Here is an 18,675-nt window from a genome sequence, read left to right on the forward strand (position 1 = left end):
CCTTGGAAACCTAGGTTATTGGGCAGTTATACTGAAGAGATGTATTATTTTTCAACTGATTTAATGATCTATTTAGATACTCCGGTCCACATTTATGAGAACATTGTGAGATACCCTGACTCCCATTGGAGTCTATACTTATTCACCCTATACTTGCCGTGTCACGTAAATATTTGATTCCCAGTAAATACCCAGGAGATTAAAGCCAAACGAATGTATGGTAGCTGTCAACCGTTAACGCCGTATCGCGCCACCCGTCCGAATCTATATGTAAAATCATGCAATATTCATTATTCGTTTCAGGTCGTGAAGTGAAAGAGGTTTCACCAAGTAGTCATCAATGCCTGCTGCAAAGGCCTGCTGTTGCATCTCGCTCGAGGCTACGCCGGTAACCGCCATGATGGCCGCTCGTGGGAGCGAATGTTGTTCTTCGTATTCGCGGATCTTACTCGAGGAGACGATTCCGTCCATAATTGGCATTGAGATATCTGCACAATTAGTAAGCGATGCCGAGCGAATAAGAGGTAATGTACGTACCCATGAGGATGTAGTCGAAAGGCTTTGTAGAACTTTTGTACTTTTCTAATGCAGCTAGGCCGTTGGATGCTGTTTCGTAACTGCAGCCGATCTTTCGTAGGAAGGTGGCGAGGATCTGGACATGTTAGTGCTTATTGTAGACAGCTAATGGAGTGTGCATACCTTAAGGTTGATATCATTGTCATCCACAATCAAGACGTGGAGGTTCTTGCTAATCGATTCTCGCGGAGGCGATGGGGCGAATTCAGACACGTTTTCTCGAACCACGGGTGGCGATTCCGTGCCCTTCGCCATAGCAAATGCATCAGACAAGCTCCGGCCTCGGAGCGGGACACCGGAAAGGGGCCCTAAAATCGGACTTTCCGCATACGAAAGCCCTTGGTTCGAGTCTGTGATCCGCTGTAAAGCTTGCAAGATCTTGCGAGGTGCAATCCTGTTCAACATTAGCAGACAGCTTCAGAAATCATTTAGCAGACTTACGGCTGAGGAACATAGAAGACATCAGCTCCTTTGATGGCAAAATCTCCGGGGAGTGTGACGCCCTGTTCGCCAATGACCACAACAGCCTTGAAATTCACGTCGATGAACCCCCTTTCCGAGAGGGCTTTTAACGTAGATTCCTCGATGACGGCAATATCTCCGGATGCCTTGTCTAGGTGATCGGCGAAAGATACCATCCACCCAGGCTGGCTCAGTAACACATTGCTGAGTGCGCCTCTTAGCGACAGCTTACGCTTCGCTTCTGTGCTCAAAAGACCACTTGGTGCTTCTTTGAGGTCTGCGTATGCATTGAGGCCCACCAAAGACACCCGGGTCATTGTCCGCGTTCCCGGGGCACCACAATCCATTGCGGAGGAGTCTTCCACGAACTCCACCGGAATGTACACGTCCATTTGCGTACCAGCCCCTACATCACTCTTTACCTCCACTTCGCCGCCCAGGTATGTCACCAGCTGTTTCACTACACTCAGACCCAATCCAACACCCTCTGTCAAAATGCTCTCCTGCGCAAATGGTTTGAAGAGGTGGTGTTCAAGGAAGTCTGGCGAGATCCCGCAGCCAGTATCCGTAATTGACAGGTGGGCTAGAGTCTTCTTCGTGTAGCCGGACCTTTCCACCTTCTTCGCCAGGGAAACTTCAATGAAGCCGGTTCTCGTGAATTTGAATGCATTCCCCAGGATGTTCATGATGATCCGCCTCCATGCACCAGAGAGTGACTGCAGGTGCCATGAGCCCAAGTCTTCAATCCGAAGGATCACCGACAGATCATCGGTTTGCGATTGTGGTGCACCAGCAGGCCTGTTACCTACGGCAGATCCACCTGGTAGGTAGCGACTGGCCACCTTCGCAGCCTTGATGAGAGACCGGTGGCCTGCGTACAAGGCATCAGTCACGTCTTCCACAATTTCGTCCAAGTCAAATTCGGTCAACAGATTATCCATCCCTTCACCATTTGAACCGCCTCTTTTGCGCAGATGGGTCAGGTTATTGATTTTCGTAAACTCGAGCCTGCCGAGAATTAGTAAACATCATATAACGGAAGGAGGCGAGCTTACAGGTGATTCATCGTGTCCAATAGCGTGAGACCACATGTTTCTACCATGGCGACCATGTCTTGTTGAGCGGTGTCCAAAGACGTGGTTTGCAGAAGCTCTGTGCTGGCAAGCATGCCATGCAACGGGGAGCGAAGCTCATGACTAACAGATGCCAGCAAGTCTGACTTTGACTTCTCTGTAGCCGTCCATTCTATCTGGCAGAACCCAGAAACAATTGTATCCCCGAAGGACCTGAGAAAGTGCAGATCATCCTTCCCGAGCTGCCGCTGGTCATCGCAGGTCCAAACAAGTGTTCCTGCAAGCCAGCGAGATTTGTTCCAGTTCCACAGCGGAAGAAAGATCATAGACTTGGCCTCCGGATAATTGTGTGCCAATCGGGTGCTGATAGAGTGCCGCAGAGGGATCTCACCCTGGTTGCTTTGTATACTTTGCCTGCGCTGATGCAACGAACTCAGGGCTGGCCAGCCGGAAGCCAGATGTGGGTGGATTATTTCGCCTTGCGGAAAGGCAGTGAACATGTCATGTAGCAGACCTTCTGTCAAAGGAATTCTAAACATGCTGGCGGTGTTTCCAAGGGCACGCTCAGACGAGGCTACCCCAAGAGGTTCACACTGCTTTTCAGACCAGCCACCATAGGACGATACACTAGGTGAGCGGAGAGAAAACCCGGAGTCACTTTCCTTGTCCCACTCCCCAACACTGGCGGTCGATTCACTGTGTCACCGTTAGCGACATTAAATAGCTTTTAATAGAAGTGTCATAACACTTACCCCCGAGTGTTGCTGCGTGACGCGTCCACAAAGAGAACCCCATCTAAATCCATACATTCCTGCAGTAGCCCACTTGCACGAGAAAAGAGTATCGAAGCTTTGTCAGAAATGGGAGTGCTTTCTGGCACCATGACGAGGTTGCTCGTTTCATCGGAGCTTTTCCTCACATGTCGCTGATGTATCCCATTTGGCACTGAATTATTAGTTCCAAAGGCTGGTATCTGGAAGAAAGGGGATTCTGGAGGTTGTGGTGGCGGATGTCGCGTGGAAGATGGTGAGACATCGCGATGATCAGTTGTTGACACGGAGAGGCGGTCGATCTCTGGGACATCAGATGAACGAGGCGAATTTGGCACTTCCGATGAACGGGGCGATACAAGACTAGCCGCCGCCGTACTTTTCCTTCGGCTCTTCCATCCGTCGTTCTCAGTTGGCGACTGGCCTTTGACGAACCTTATGAGCCCACCCAGCAAACGGTCGTTTTGGCGATAACGCCGTATTGCCCCGACATTCTCAAGGTGACTCGCAACAGCGTTGGCAACATCCTGCAGTTCGGCCAAATCACCTGCACCAAAATGATAGCAAGGCTTATTGTTCACAACACAATATGTTCCAATTACTTCTCCACAGGATGCAGTCAATGGAACCTCCGCGTATAGCCTGGGTCGAAATCGTTCCACGAAAGGATGAGACACCAGATTTGCTTCCATACTAACATCACGAATGATGGTACTGAGGCCATCACTGATGATATTCGAAGAACGGGTGCCTTGAATTGCATTCTTTCCCAGACCTAGAGTGCTCATACCTATCGTATTACCGTTCAGGAATGTCTTGTTCCCGCACCGTGAGCCCGACGGCGTGGCTTCGGCGATAATATACGTCTCTGAGTTATCGACCAGCGAAACAAAGGCGATAGTACACCCTAGGCGGTAGGTCCCTAATTGTGCAAGAGCCACCAACGCGGGATCTGAGGCTGGGGTAGCCATCGTGGAGTGGTTATGTCCATTGACGGTCGAGCCTGGGAAGACTTTGTGCAGCAGCCCGTTGGCTTGATCCGGAGCCTGGGAGCTGTAAAACCTATTGCCATGATCAATGAGTGAGCAGTGCTTCTATTAAGACACAGCAGCGAATGCTGATGGGATGGATGCTTAGCGTGAAGTCGTACCTGAGAAGTTCCGCAGTCATCCGGGGCAGCTGCAGGGGACTAAGAGCTGCCGAACCCACAGCGTTTGGATGATCGCCTAGGACATTGCAAATGGCCGCGGATATTTGTTCAGGGCCAGGAGATGGTACGATTAACGGAAAGAACAAGCACCAGATATATTCCCAGATCTCTAGCCACGGCAGAGTTAGTCAGAGGCTTTAAGGTTTTATCATCCGGGCGCCACCGGTTTTGCAACAGATGCTGGCAAAGAGGGTGCTAGAGCTGACGAGAGCCGGCCAAGCGGTATGCATGCAGGTCTAGGCCACGGGCTTGATGTACACGATTTTCTTAGTGCACCGTAGCGATGGGCGACCCCGCCGGCTGATGGCCCCGACCCCGGATAAGGAGATCATCGCAAGGCTCTGCATGACCGGCCCTGCCGAATTCCGGGTACGACCGTGGCGTGTTCCATGGTTCGGCTATCCCAGCTCGCCTTACAGACATCGGCCGAATAGCTTCACATACGGCCGTGTCGTCGGCTCCGACGATTCCCTCGCTTAGGTATAGGGAAAACAGCGGGAAACACCGCCCACTGATGGTGGAAACGAGAAGATTCGATTGAAAAAGGATGTTTTGACGATGCATAAACACTGCCTTGCCGAGATCAATGAATAGGAGGAGAGTGGGATGAAGGCAAAGGTGAACGGGTCATTGATGTAACCCAACTCTATAGACTTGCGCGTGACGCGCCGCGATTCGTCCGGAGTTACTTTTCCCGGCGCCGCTTTCGGATCGTGTTTGCCTGAGGCAGGAACAGACCTGGACATGCCCTCGTCGGAGACCTTGATCGGGCTCGTAAGATCTCACAGTGTGTTGTGCATTTTGACACAGCGGAAAGACAATCGGCAGTTTTCCTAGCACCATCGTGTGGGTAATGCTTTCTTCACTCTTCCCGTATACCATTGGGCGGAAACTTACTCGTAGAGTAAGCAGGATGTGGCCGGAAGCTTAAAAGTTACTTAGGTGGCAGAGCCCCCTCCTTAGTCGATCTGTCCACTCAATTATCAAAGTCTAAGCCATGTCAAATACTATTACTCTTTTGGAAGTCTGCACGCAAAAGTAATTAAGATAAGATGGAAGATGCCACGAGTATGTACGACTCCAGCTCATGGAGCTACTGCAGGGACCCTCGGTGATCCACAAAGGGAAAGGATCGGTGGTCATTACTCATCGACTTGGGGCATGATTCATCCAGTCACGTGGCGGTCGTTGTCACATTCATCCAGAGTCGTCTCAACGGTCTAGATCTCTTCCCCACTGCCGAACAACCCTGAGACTACTAGGCAGAGCAAGTGCTAATGATTTTGTCTCAGGAAAGTCTCACTGTTGTACGTATTAGGGTAGCTAAAGGCGTCGAAACCGCTCGTTTATCTGACGGCGCATACATGGGGTATCACTGTTTTAAAGCTCGTATTCGGGATCGCGCCCTGCAAGGGGCACATGCCAGCAGCCAGTCAGATCTAGGCTCGTGTAGAGCAATAGGCCCGTGTGCTTACTCTGTCCTCGTCAAGATCAATGGCCCAAGTCCAAGTTCTAGACCCACCCGCCCACACATAGCTGGTGGTGTAACCTTGCAGACAATGATCAGTCAGACCCAGTCAGATGCCATCTGATCGTATGAATGTAATGGCGCCCAATTGTCCCCATATAAGAGCCCTCTGATTCCGTGGGGCGAGTGTCGTGCAAGACCATGACCAATGGAACTCAGTTACTAGAACAACGGAGGGTCTAGAGTCGGATTGATAGAAAAGAAAGCCTCAAGGTCCATTGTTGAGAAGTCAAAGTCCCAACCCATGTCGGACTGGGTAAAGTCGAGCAGGTCCTCTCCACTACCCAGGCTACCACTTGGCATGCGTAGGCCATCCTGCAAGGAGTTACCTTGAAAATCAGATAGCATAGAAAGACCTCCCCCGGCTAGGTCTGACTGCAGAGTGTCGGGAATTGGACCTTGGGGCTGATGAGCGACGCTGCTGGGGTAGCGTCGCACAGCACTAGCTTGGTCAATGTTATAGGAATTCCCTTTTAGCATTGCACCTGGCGACCATTCATACGATGGGTTAAGTTTTCTCAGGACGGTTTGTATAGCAGACATGGAGCTGGTAATCGGTTCACCATGCCGCATCGATGAAAGACTTTGCAAGGCGGCGTGTATCCAAGGAAGGTGGGTGGATGCCAAATTTTCTCCATGCATTAGATCATAAATTAGGGCGAAGCTAGAGCTGCCCAGAAAATATCCGTGGTAGCGGAGTTCCTGGAGCGTCATCAGCATCCGTTTCTATTCGGCAGAAGGAATGCGTCAAGACTCACCCGAACCAGTTCATTGTATATGGAAGCTTCGTATAAATGATGGATAGTCCTGCAAGCAGCACTGAGAGCTTGATTACAGGCTTCATTCAGCCATGTGGGGATTTCTGTTGGTCCCTTGGCCGTGCTGTTCCCTGGCTGTTGCGAGGATATCTTCATTTGGTGCTGCCACCGACCTCGAAAGATCAAGAATGGTCGAAAGGTCAATAGAATGGTATGATAATAGACTGAACCGTCAGCTTAGATCCCAGGTCCCAGATAATTTCGGAACATACGAGTTATTAGAACAGTCTGCCGTACGCCCAAGGTCCCCGGCTGAACCGGCTTATCAAGCCCAAACCCTAGTGCATGTTGCATTTTCGAGTCGTAACATCGCATATCATCGGTTATTGATTTAGCAATCTTCCACATCTGCAGTAATGATTCATGCCGTCGGCCATACATCTCATCGGCTGATCGGGAGAATACTTTCGATAGATGGACTAGCGCCTGCAAGAAGGGGTCCTTTGGTAGTGCAATTCCGATATCTTTTGCCGATAGGGATCTCGGTCGTCCAAGATGAAAACAAGTCCAGCTGTTCAAGAATCAGTATACCACATAATGATAAGCTGGGAGTGACCGACACTTCGTAGAAGTACAATGACCAGAACGTGCATCGTCGTTCCTCAACACTATCAGCATCGTCACTCTCGGCGGGAGCTTCTTTGTGCAGACCGGCAGAAATGGCCTTTCGGGCAGCTGCGCCCATTAGGAGAAATGCAGAGTTAGGTCTTCCTTGCTCATTCTGGAAATGGGCGTGCTGGCCAGAAGGTCAGTATTGTGTTGTTTGACATCTGAACAGGCGTTTACTTATCATGAACAGTGACAGTTGTACAGTCTGAAGGTTCACCACGTCGTCAAGAGAAGAGATAGACGCCTTTACACGCTCGTATAGGATATCTCCCCAGCTATGGTGCTGTGTTCCTAGCGAGCCGGTGGCTAGCCCCAGCAAAAGTAGTGATCGCGTCCATTTATCTGAGCGCGAATCTGGTGTTGGACGATACAAATGATCGAGTTGTTGATAGAAGACTTCCTTAGACCAAAACGGCACGAGGTGATACAACGTTGCCAAAAAGCGTTCCAGAAAGACCTTAGCCAAGTCGTAGGGTAGAAACAGCACATTTGCATCGGGTCCATTTAGGGTCTTGTTCGAATCATGCGACTCAGCCTGGGTTCCGAAGAAAATCCGACGGAAGCTAAACATGTCCAAGCCAGCTCCGGCTTCTTCAACTTCGCCCTGTGGCTCCTCCGTCTCCGCAGATTGGTTGCCGGAAACTAGGCCCCGGTAGACTTCGTGCATGAGTGCAAAGTGAGAAGTCGAGCCATAGTATAATTGAACTTTGCACGATGGCGATGCCATATGCGTGGCGGAAACGCTGTTGTTGAAGGTCAAACTGACGGAGGGATTTCTCCGTCGGGCTGGCTGCATCACCCCAGGAGACTGCTGCCGTGCGCCGTAGTCGGCCCGCGTGGCCCCATTCGAGATGTACTCATCATTCGCGGGAGCATCTGTATATTGGTGCTTCTTCTTGCGCTGTCGAATAACTTCGCGATAGATACATGGGGTATGGCGCAGTTCGCAGGTTTTGCACGGATTGACACCATTGCATTTGATCTTCCTCTTCCTGCACTCTTGGCACGCCTTGGGGATCCGCCAGCCTGAAGGCTGCGCTGGGGATATGGCGTCTGCCATTTGTAGCCGGCCAGCAAATTAGGGCGATAAGAGGCCCCGTTATACTCATAAAATCCGTTGCAAGGCCGTGTTGCTTCTCGGGTTTATTTTTCCTGATGTTCCTGCGTCATGGACTGTTGGAGCCCCGAGCGGTCGGATTTATCGCACGTGAGTTTATCCGTTATTCCGAACCCCATTTAGTTTAGTCTCTTTTCGCATTTGGCACCTGACTCTCGCATTTTATACCAGAATTTATCATAAACATTTATTGATTGCAAGTAACAATTCATCTATGCTGGAGAGGTCAGGACATTTTTGTTGAAGTTGTTTCTATCAACAACATAGGGCTACTAGTACTACTGCTACTGCTACTACCGGAAAATATATAGTATCAATTTGCCAAGTCCCCACCTTCCGTCCATCGATCGAACTGAATGATCTAATGTCTCCCACCTCATCACCACTCCGTATTCTAGTGATTGGCGAATCTTATACATTAAGCTCGAACGACTGTATCGAAGAATTATTCAGGCTGGTACATAACACTGTTAATATTAGGACACCTGCGAGCTGTTGTCGCCCGAATGTGAGCATTTCTTACAACAGCTAGTATTGCCACTTAAGTTCTTTCTAACAAGGAAAGCCCTTTAATACGATAGAACCACAGCGGTAATCGTTACACCAAGCCGGGAGATATTGTCTGGGAAAAGTCAAGATATGTTGTCGGTGACACATCGTCGGTGACATGATGCATTTCCGAGTGGAGTGCTAAGGACCGCCGGCGAATCTGAAGCCAGCCGATGATAGTTGGTGTTACAGCAGTTTCCTGTTCGAGAAATAGATCGACTATTACTGATACTGTGTAGTAAACATAGGCCCTAAAGAGTAAAGTCGGCTATTGAGCGGTAATTAGTGAGACAAAGAGGTGCCAAAAGACCCCCTGCGTCTCCCAATTAACCCCATCATTAATGTGGCAAATTCTCATTTCTAAGAGGATTCGGTGCAGCGACGTTGGATTTCAGGTGTCTCGGAACAGAATACGTGTTGATCATCATCATCTGCATTCTGGCTTATAGGCTACTTGAGCTTGCTAACATTGAAATGTTGACATACATACTGTAGACAAGTCAATTTCCAGACGCCTTTGTGTTTGCTTAATTTTACAGTAGCTCTACATTAGAACTTAATTCAGATATCCGTGCTTATCTTGTAATTTCGTTAGGTACCTTCTAGTATAATCATAAAGAAGACGGAGAATTCGAATCTAGGCCAATATCTGGAGACTCTACATCAGCTTCATATATTTCAATCATATTGTGAATCGATCATGATCCACGGGAAACAGCAAAGCATCAAATAGTGTACCTAAAAGCCTTGTCCTCAACATCCGTATGATCAGAGTCCACAGAAACCCCCATACGACCACTCCCATCGCCCCTATCAACGATATACTCAAAGTGCCCCTCGCTCGCTTTGCGATCACGCCTTCTGTTTAGCCTCTTCACCATGAACACATAAACGAAGAAGGTAAGAATTAAGCAAGCCATGGCCGCAATACTCAGAATACAACCCTTAGTATACCTAGGTGCATCGTCCTCTGTCCAAGCCTGCGGACTAACAATGCATCCAACACAATATGCAACGAAGAAAGCAGTTGACACGATACTTTTCTTCGTGTTACCCTTCACATTACTGGCGATAATGCTGGCGGCGCTACTTATCAAGGAAGAGCTGCATCCTCCGAGCCAGGTCGCTACCACTATTCCCCAGTTCGCACCGCCGGAATATGGAAGCGTCATGAGCAATATTGATCCTAGGAGAGGTACGATAGAGAGGCCGATGGCGGTATAGACTCGTGTTCCGGGTATAATGCGAGGGATGATGGCGCCGATCCAGACGGTGATGAAGTTGAAAGCTCCGGCAGGTGTTCCGACGAGCATCGTTTTGTATGTTGAGTAGCCGAAGCCGTGTATGACGGTGGAGCTGTACTTTGGAGTGGGAAGAGTGTGGGTTAATACCTGACCGACGTATTCCAGATGAGGATCGCTGGCATACCTTCATTATGGGGGTCGTCAGGGTGATACATATTCCCATCAGGCAATAGATCCAAGTCATCGGCGACAAGAGTGCCTCCTTGAGTTGAGCTTTGCTGAACACTGCATGGTCTCGGGTAGCGCGATCGATCGCCATGCGCTGAGTTGCCACTTCTCGTTCCTGTGGACTCAGGAACCAAGCCGTTGTCGTATCTCGGGGCATCAAGAAGATGAATAAGAGGCCAGTCGCGGAGGTTAAACCTCCACATATCAGGAAAAGGGAACGCCATGGGGCAAGTGACATGTTTCCCTTTCCTATACCATACATCATGAGGGCACCTATAATATTGGCTATACCGTTCATTGATACCCATGTAGCAACGCGAATTGGATGTTCCTTGCGCTTGTACCAGATACTAGTGATGATAATGAAAGCTGGGGAGACGGTTCCTACTCGAATGGTTAGTCTTGAAGCGGAAGGGTATATGAAGTGAGTCTTGCCTTCGGAGAACCCTAAGAAGAATCGCACTGCTGCCAGTCCCGCGAAGTTGTGAACAGCAGCGAGACACATATTTACCCCACCCCATATTACGATAGTTACTCCGACGTAGATTGTGATCGGAAATCTGGAGAGCATGATCGCAGCTGGGTATTCTGAACAAAGCTGGCCCAGATAGAATAATGAGACAGCCCATGAGAACTCTTGACCTGTGAGCTTGAGGTCACTTCGTAGACCAAATACCGCGGCCTGATTAATTGTCTGCTTGTCGAGGTCTAGAGAAACAATTAGACTCGATGGAAAATCAGCACCAGGATATTGGCTGACATTGGAAGAAATATACGAGCACCATCAGAGGCAGAATCACGCAGTCAAGTTTTCGAACGACCTTCCTCTCGATTTCGGGGTCAACGCTGTAGAACTGCGTATCATCTGCAGCTTCTAGTTGACGCAATTCACTCTCAACCTTGTCGTCGACTGGCTTCTCCGGGCCAGGGTTTGCACGGTTCCGAGCCATTTTGTAGCCTTCGACAACTCGAAGAGTTAACGCTATATGGAGAAGGAATTTAAAGGGAATACAGAAAATCTCTCAGATGTTGGCAGCGTGAAGACAACTTGCTTCTAGAGAGACATTTAAATAGTATCTTCGTCACCTCGAAAGAGGGGTACAGCGCTACGTCGTTTCTAACCCACGGGGTACCCCAGATTGAGGGGACAACGGGAATAGGTTCTTCGCATCTCCAGCCACTAACCGAGAAAGCTAGGTCATTGAATACTCTGAGAGTGTACACTCAGGTAGCAAGGCACAAACCCTGGCCGAAATAGTATATTGGGAGGCCTATGTCGGTCCAATGTCAGAATCCCGATAGAGTGCATGGCTAAGCAGGATAGTGGCTTGGCACTAGGAGTTCGTTGAAACTATGTTTGCGTGCGATACCATGATTCGGCGTCTATAATACCGAAAAGCCCCATACGCCCTCATGGACTTATTCGATGGGTCTCAGTTGGTGGTCACTTCTTGATGCTCTGCACGCGGCACTCGCAACCCCAATTTTCATTGGCACGGATGAACTATCTGGTCCATCTTTATCCATTATACAACTGTAGGAGATCCTGGGATACGATTCGCAAGTGTATTGGCATCGACGTCTTGGAAGGATGGTCAAATAGGCGAAGCCGACACATATCACACAACAATTAATGGATAATGCCTACCACCCTCGTTAATGATCGAGTAGCATGGCCTTCATACAACCTCTCGCCTGTCGGGCAGTGAAGGCAACCATATTGGACCATTACTGGATTATGTAGACATGCAGGAGGTCTAAGATTGTCATATTGTCGGATAGGTAGATAAACTATTATACACAATCTTTTATTGGGCTCTAATTGAGATATTGAAAGCGGGGGCAAATGTGGAGCGAAGGTGATATTATACTTTGAACTTTGCTATTCTGATTGATGTAAGGGAGAGGAGGTGTCTGTATTCGGTTAAGATCATACGTTTTCGGGTTGGGGAGATAGCCTTTATAAGGTAAAGAGCCTTACTGTAAAAGAGGGCGGCACCATACAGAGCATCGGGAAGTTATACAGAAGCCGACGTCTTGCGGGAACACTCTGAGCATATTTTTGGAAATGAATCGACGCACAGATTCTCTAGAGCCAAAGGTAATCGTCCCTACCAAAGCATTTATAACAGTTCTTGGAAGAAATGGCAAAGTGAGAAAGTATAGAAGACTTTATAATTTGAAGTTGTCCCAATGAGGAAGTCGGAAGGGAAAACCCCATTGTGACGCTACTGAACACCCATAGCTTGCTTCAACTTTTGTAAGATTTGCTTCGCTTGAAGTAAACGCGATCCTTCTAGGCATCCCCATGCGGAGGCCAGCTTTTCACACTTGTCAATGAGAACCTGGTCATATGGAAACTGGCGATTCTCGAGCAAGAGCTCCATGGCTGTCAAATATTGATATTCGATAGCAGACTCAAGCGGTTCGAGTTGGAGGGCCACGTCATGCTCCCAGGTTTCATCACCCCAACCCCAGAGTTCACCGCGGGCTAACAACGCTCGGATAACATCCAGGCGGTTAAGGCTCACAGCACTCTCAAGCCTAATTATAGCAGCAACTGTAGGCTCGACATCTTCAGGCAGAAAATTAATGCCTTTGTTGAGAAGGTAAACTGCATTACTGGGACGTGACTCAACGCATTCGTAACCGTAGGCCGTGCGTTGCAAACTGGTCCCGTACATGTTCAAAAGACTTGGTTTGACACTCAGAAGATATTCTAGAATGTCAGTACTGTTTGCAAACTCTGCAGCAATATGAAGAGCCGTGCAACGCTTTCCCTTCAGGTCCATGCATTTGTTGATGTCTATCAAATCCTCCTCAACCATGTACCGGATAAGATTCAGAGCACAACTCGCCTGGCAAATGCTCCGAAAAAGCCACCCGACATTATCCGGAACTTTATACCCTTTGTCAAGAAGTAACCATGCAAGTGCTTCCTGAGACTTGGGGGGAGCAAAACGAAGAAAGTGCATTGGACTGAACCCATAACGCATGGTGCAATTGGGATCCGCGCCTCTATCTAGTAGCAGGTTTGCGAGCTCCACATCGCCATTGCGAACACAAAGGTGCAGCATCGTGCGACCGCATAGGTCAAACGCATTAGCAAAGACACCCGCATCCAGAAACAGCTTAACTGAATGATAAGCGCCCCCGTTGACTAAATCCGCAAAAACCTCCAGGTCCCTGTCGTGACCTTCGTGTAAGCGGTGAGGTATATCTACGAACCCATCGTATTCATGGCTTACAGTATTGTCTGGTATGAGTCTGACGTTTGCCATATCGTAGTATTCCTGTTTTGGAAAAGCAATTTCCTTTGCAATTTTGAGTAGATAACCACGAGCAAATCCATCAAGCCTCCTGTTCGTCAAGCGAAGACAACAAAGAACCTTGAAATCTAGGTCCTCGATGATATAGTGGATAATCTCAGAAGGTAAGTGAGAAAGCTGGGCTTGCATCTTGGGCTGGCTCATGAAGTCTTCGTATAAGGAGAACTGTAAGTCAGAAAGTGATTGAAGTCGCTTCAAAGCGATGCTGACAAGAGAACCTGACCTAGCATGCGGTATTTAAATAAAGTTCACGTACTATTCGACTCCAATTATTCCATTGCTCAACTGAAACCCTCAAGAATGAATAGCTGCAACGAGTATCACCAGTATCTTTGCATGGGTTTCGGGAATAACATCCCTTGTCTACGTCATCTTCTGGAAGGTTCCTGTTATAGGGTGTTGCACGAGGATTAAGGGACACAATTCAACGGCAATCTCTTTTCATCTAAGTTCTTCCGCAGAACAAGGCTTATAAATTGTAGTTCACGCCAAAAGTTCTTCAGTTTCAGAACTATGCCGAAGCTTTGTCCGGGACGGCTAAGGTGATTGTTTGACACAGAACTGGGAAAGTCCCTGGCTTATTGGAATGAATAAAGAGTACTCTGTGGCTTTGTCTTACGCAACGAAGAGTTATTCACGATTGGAATCATCTCGTCAGGTTCCGTACCATAAATGTACCCTACTGAGAGCAATCTCCGTGAATCTATCGACAATCTTTATTACGTAGTGGAGCTTACCATTCGCGCCTTTGGACCGACACGATAAGCGCTAGATGTCCAAAAGTAACTTTTTTAAAAAAGTGTAACCTTGCTATGTAAGCAGTCAATAAAAAGGGGCCAACTTGTCTCCATTTTCCTCGTCTTCCTCCAAGCGCAGCGAACTTAAGAAAGTCGCAGATCATCGAACATTTTGAATAGACGGGCTAGGCAACTGGCTGGCTAAACAACCCGGGTGAATCTCAAATCCTCCGATATTACTCACCCTTATGCAGAGCCTTTCACCTCGATGCTGACCACACTGCGATCAATTTGGTCTCCGCTAGATGCTGTGTTTATCTGTCTCTACAACCTTCTGCCTAGCTGGAAACCTGGCACATTTGTTATCGAAGAAATGGAATCATCTTCGTCTTTGAGCCCCAAGGATGTAGGTCCCAATAGCGAATACCCCTTGCTAGGACCCCCTCTAATGTTCATAGGCTATCCCAGCTGCTGCATATGAAATTCCCGATCACCCTCCAAACGTCGAAGTGAGAATTGTTCGTCCGTATTATCCTCCTGGCGTGTCCCAGATCATTGGCCGCAGTGGTCGACATTTTATCGGCCTGCTCAATGAATCAACCGTTCTCAAGTACCCATACATACCTGGCGATCGTGTAGGTATCGAGGTAGAGGCGGAGCTTCTCAATCTCGTCGGCAGCCACCCACGGATCATCGCCTCGAAAGGTCTCAATGAGCATGGCCTAGTCCTACAGTATGCAAGGAACGGCAACGTCTGCGATCGCTTCACAACGGGTCATGATATTTCCTTCGACCAAAAGCTCCGCTGGTGTAAACAAGCTGCGGAAGCCGTCAAATACATACACCAGAAAAGAGTTATCCACTGTGACATCAATGTTCGCAATTTGCTACTGGACGATAACCTTGACGTCTTACTCGCAGACTTCCAGGGCGTGTTGAAGTCCGAGAATGGCGAAAAATTGCTGGACGGGGAGTCGAGAGAACATTCTAAAGCATACATGCCTCGCGTTCACGGTGATATTGCCAATGCCAAGACGGATATCTTTGCACTGGGATCTCTATTTTACCATATCATGATGGGACATGAACCGTTTCCGGAATTGAATGATTGGGAGCATGATGAGGAGATTGAAGAACGTTACAAAAATGGCCAATTTTCTACTGATAGCCATGCATGCTCTCATATTACAGATAAGTGTTGGAGGCAGTTGTACGAGTCTGCTGATGAGATAATCTTTGACCTTTCTCAGATTCAGGCGGCAAAGGATGCTGGTACGGAATACTAAGACAATAGATAGATTGCAATTCGCAAATACGATTTGATTTAAAAGCTCAATAATCCCTCCTTGTACACTAATGCTGTCGCTTGATCAGAAGTTTACGTTTATCTCTGTCGCTATCGCAAGGCCAAGCTTCAGAGTTGACGAAACTCCTTGAATCCATTATCAACACTTCGGACAGATTCCGAACCTCTTGGTTACGATTCCCATGTGCACATCCTTATATCCGCTGCAGTTTGGCTTGCCACAAGGAGGCCGAGGATCATAAGTGGTAATTGTATGCTTCGGCTGTGCAGTGCAATTGACATACTTGGTTGTGTTGACGAATCGCTCACACATGTTGATATGGGGAAAGAGAAGCCGTGCTGTATATGATCTGGTTAGTTCTGACATGACTTCATGGAGAGATGTGGCACTTACGTTGATGAGGAGCACTTGTAATGGCAATACTTAAAATGGTAGCTATCAATGAGCTTCGCAGATTTTGAAGTGGATATGTTCCTTCAAACGAAGAGTGGTGCTTGCAAGGTATTTATGCACACCTGGGGCTTTCTCACTATGCTGACAGCAGATAACGATTCGGAAGATACCATGACATTGTCAAGACACAGTCTGCCTGCATCGTGAGGACGTGAAAGGCAACAGCCGGAGCAATACATGATCGATACTTCGAAGGAGAATGACCCATGGCATTGAAATCCTCACAGAGGGTGTCGATGCGCTGACTGCTAGACAGAAAACGATATATCGCGTCTATCCGATCAGCTAATGGAGAGGTATGTCTCATCAGGCTGTCTTGTCACCTAGACATGCGTGCCCCGGCGCATCGTTGAGAATTCGCGATGCAGACGGCACTGTCTTTGATATACTCATGTTAAACATGGCATCCCTTGAAAGCGAACGACAAACTATGAGTGCCTGCAGCTCCACAAGAGGCTCAACCCTAGCTGCATCTCTGATGCATGGCTTCAATTCCAGCGATCATGGGCTGTGGCACCGACATGTCCCGTCTCGTCCTGCCAGGTTTAAGTGGGTTATGAACCCATGAGCCCTTGCTCGCCGTATTCACCCAGATGATGGGAATACAATCGATTCTCCAAGTGCCGATGTACTGCCGTTGTATGAAATGTGGCTGTCGGGAAATAGAGCCGTCAAGCATGTACTGGAGGATAGGCGGATGAAGTTGAAACTGGTTGCTGGCCGAGGCATTATCAATCAGTATATTACGTACCTCTCCTGACATTTAGCCCTAGTCCTCACCTATAATAGGATGTCTCATATGTCGAATCTTATTTTGGGGTATCGTGGAGTCAGTTTCTTGGTCCTTGATGATTATGTTCTTGGTAGGTATGTTCTGTGTGGAAATAGATGAACAGAGTATGCAGAAACAAGATTCCAGGATTCGAATAAATCACAAGTGCTGTAGCAGCGCGATCTGGTGACGTTAAGTGAATAGCGCGGAATAATGTATACCCTTCGTCCGTTCGTGATCGCCTTCACGCTAGACCTAACACCAGAAGAATGAGAGCATGATGGCTATCCGAGAAGTAGTTAATAATGTGTTAGTTTATTTCTGTGTAGACTTTCCCTTCATAGCGTTCTTTTGCTTTAGTGGTCGCACCGTCGAAAGTACTATCTCTTGTGATTATGATGGTAGTGAAATTTCGCCGTCAACTCTCAACGCATTAACGTACTGCTGAAGTTTGTTGAGACAGCAAGTTAAGTGGATCAATCCCAGAGAACTAGTGAAAACACCATGGAAGAGGAAAGAGTCAGTACTCATGTGCCTTCTTGTATTGGTATAACCCAAGCAATTGAAAGCTGCTTCTAACTTCGCAATGCCCAGACCATGGAAAATGGACCTTCTCAAGCGCCAGGGTATCCAGAAGCCCTGCATTACAGGTTTATCCCCCCCAGTCTGGAGGGTCTCAATTTTGTGCCCAACTTCGGAGACATCGTTTTTCATGTGAAGGGCCAATTCCTAGCCTGGGGAGGAACTGCGGTCCTAGAACGTATGCCCTCAGGAAATGTGGTCAAGACACCGCTGCCGAACCCTTACTTTCAACGCGAACATGAGCGTCATAGGAAAAGTATGCATATCGAGGCCATTATTTATGAGATTCTCCAAGATCATCCGCGCGTACCAAAATTGATAAATTGGGACCCAACCACCTGTTGCTTGACGATGGAGTATGTCGAGAACGGGAGCCTTGCGGATTTCATAGGAAGGAATCACCAATCGATAACTGATACTATGAGGAGCAAATGGGCAAGACAGGCAGCCGAAGGTGTTCAATTGCTTCACCATCATAATATCATTCATTCCGATCTATCGCCTCACAACTTTCTCGTTGACTCGAACCTGGACTTGAAGGTTTCGGATTTTGCTGGCTCCTCTGTTTTTGGTGCACCTGGCTCTGCTCTTCCCGGCACCCGCTATTGTGATCCACATGTTGAAGGGTATGTTCTCCGGTTCTCAGATGATATCTTCAGCCTGGGATCAGTCATTTATTTCATAATGACTGGCAAGCACCCCTACCAGGACCTGCCCAGCGATAATGTCAAGTATCTCTTCCAACGCTCCCAGTTCCCCGAAGTCGGTCACCTCTCATGTGGCAGTATCATAAGGCGGTGCTGGCTGTTGGAAGTGGATGCCACTGAAGTGTATGAATACTTCAGCAGGCATGGATAATTGGATGGTTTTTGTATTTCTTAATTCCCAGCCAAACATATCAGGTTCATATTTTGTCCATTCTCACTGGCCATCCGCACTGCACGTCATTGTAGTATTCGTAATTGTTATTTATAGCACAGTAACTGTGTACCATATGCATCATATCCCTTTTCTTGATGTGATGGAAATCAGTTGCAAGTTGCTGTCCCGACCGATAGACGTCCATCCTGCTTCTTGCAGACGCGTCAAGTAGTCGCGTTTCTCGCACACCAATGTACTCCTCGTTCACAACCGATCGTAGTGCAAGGCGAAGGAACCAGTATGTCATATGTCCAAAATAGGAAGGTTTGCACATTTGACCTTTTAGAGTTTAGTCAAGCGTAAGAAGCATAAGTGCGAAAAGGTTTAGCTGCTAACCAATCCAACGAATCAGATAATTAAGGTTAAACGAAAGGTTTAGTTTTAGAACAG

At 48.0% G+C, this 18,675-nt stretch overlaps 7 protein-coding genes across 7 annotated transcripts; 3 read left to right on the forward strand and 4 right to left on the reverse strand.

Moving 5' to 3' along the window:
- Positions 1 to 276: 276 nt before the first annotated feature.
- On the reverse strand, positions 277 to 3,852 carry BO79DRAFT_240873 (uncharacterized protein; the record flags this gene model as incomplete). Its single annotated transcript, XM_025685069.1, has 7 exons — positions 277 to 488; positions 538 to 652; positions 700 to 970; positions 1,018 to 2,046; positions 2,094 to 2,807; positions 2,860 to 2,875; positions 2,919 to 3,852. The coding sequence occupies 7 exons, from the start codon at positions 3,850 to 3,852 to the stop codon at positions 277 to 279; spliced, it is 3,291 nt and encodes a 1,096-aa protein (XP_025534685.1).
- Positions 3,853 to 3,864: 12 nt separating this feature from the next.
- On the forward strand, positions 3,865 to 4,372 carry BO79DRAFT_232929 (uncharacterized protein; the record flags this gene model as incomplete). The annotated part of the gene is made up of 3 exons (XM_025684262.1): positions 3,865 to 3,962; positions 4,112 to 4,218; positions 4,269 to 4,372. The coding sequence occupies 3 exons, from the start codon at positions 3,865 to 3,867 to the stop codon at positions 4,370 to 4,372; spliced, it is 309 nt and encodes a 102-aa protein (XP_025534686.1).
- A 1,409-nt stretch (positions 4,373 to 5,781) lies between these two features.
- Positions 5,782 to 8,106, reverse strand: BO79DRAFT_159846 (Zn(II)2Cys6 transcription factor; the record flags this gene model as incomplete). Its single annotated transcript, XM_025678962.1, has 5 exons — positions 5,782 to 6,321; positions 6,378 to 6,601; positions 6,650 to 6,948; positions 6,998 to 7,173; positions 7,249 to 8,106. 5 exons carry the CDS (start codon positions 8,104 to 8,106, stop codon positions 5,782 to 5,784), a joined length of 2,097 nt encoding a protein of 698 aa, XP_025534687.1.
- Positions 8,107 to 9,437: 1,331 nt separating this feature from the next.
- Positions 9,438 to 11,147, reverse strand: BO79DRAFT_276674 (MFS general substrate transporter; the record flags this gene model as incomplete). Its single annotated transcript, XM_025687770.1, has 3 exons — positions 10,945 to 11,147; positions 10,141 to 10,892; positions 9,438 to 10,103 (listed from the first exon to the last, which is right to left on the reverse strand). The coding sequence occupies exons 1-3, from the start codon at positions 11,132 to 11,134 to the stop codon at positions 9,438 to 9,440; spliced, it is 1,608 nt and encodes a 535-aa protein (XP_025534688.1). The 5' UTR covers positions 11,135 to 11,147.
- Positions 11,148 to 12,412: 1,265 nt separating this feature from the next.
- BO79DRAFT_232932 (ankyrin) lies at positions 12,413 to 13,642 on the reverse strand (the record flags this gene model as incomplete). The annotated part of the gene is made up of 1 exon (XM_025684263.1): positions 12,413 to 13,642. The coding sequence occupies one exon, from the start codon at positions 13,640 to 13,642 to the stop codon at positions 12,413 to 12,415; it is 1,230 nt and encodes a 409-aa protein (XP_025534689.1).
- Positions 13,643 to 14,414: 772 nt separating this feature from the next.
- On the forward strand, positions 14,415 to 15,537 carry BO79DRAFT_276681 (kinase-like protein; the record flags this gene model as incomplete). The annotated part of the gene is made up of 2 exons (XM_025687771.1): positions 14,415 to 14,656; positions 14,709 to 15,537. The coding sequence occupies exons 1-2, from the start codon at positions 14,519 to 14,521 to the stop codon at positions 15,534 to 15,536; spliced, it is 966 nt and encodes a 321-aa protein (XP_025534690.1). The 5' UTR covers positions 14,415 to 14,518.
- Positions 15,538 to 17,286: 1,749 nt separating this feature from the next.
- BO79DRAFT_276684 (serine/threonine protein kinase) lies at positions 17,287 to 18,222 on the forward strand (the record flags this gene model as incomplete). Its single annotated transcript, XM_025687772.1, has 2 exons — positions 17,287 to 17,301; positions 17,377 to 18,222. 2 exons carry the CDS (start codon positions 17,287 to 17,289, stop codon positions 18,220 to 18,222), a joined length of 861 nt encoding a protein of 286 aa, XP_025534691.1.
- Positions 18,223 to 18,675: the final 453 nt, after the last annotated feature.

Source organism: Aspergillus costaricaensis, assembly GCF_003184835.1.
Source record: "Aspergillus costaricaensis CBS 115574 unplaced genomic scaffold BO79scaffold_48, whole genome shotgun sequence".
NCBI lineage: Eukaryota > Fungi > Ascomycota > Eurotiomycetes > Eurotiales > Aspergillaceae > Aspergillus > Aspergillus costaricensis.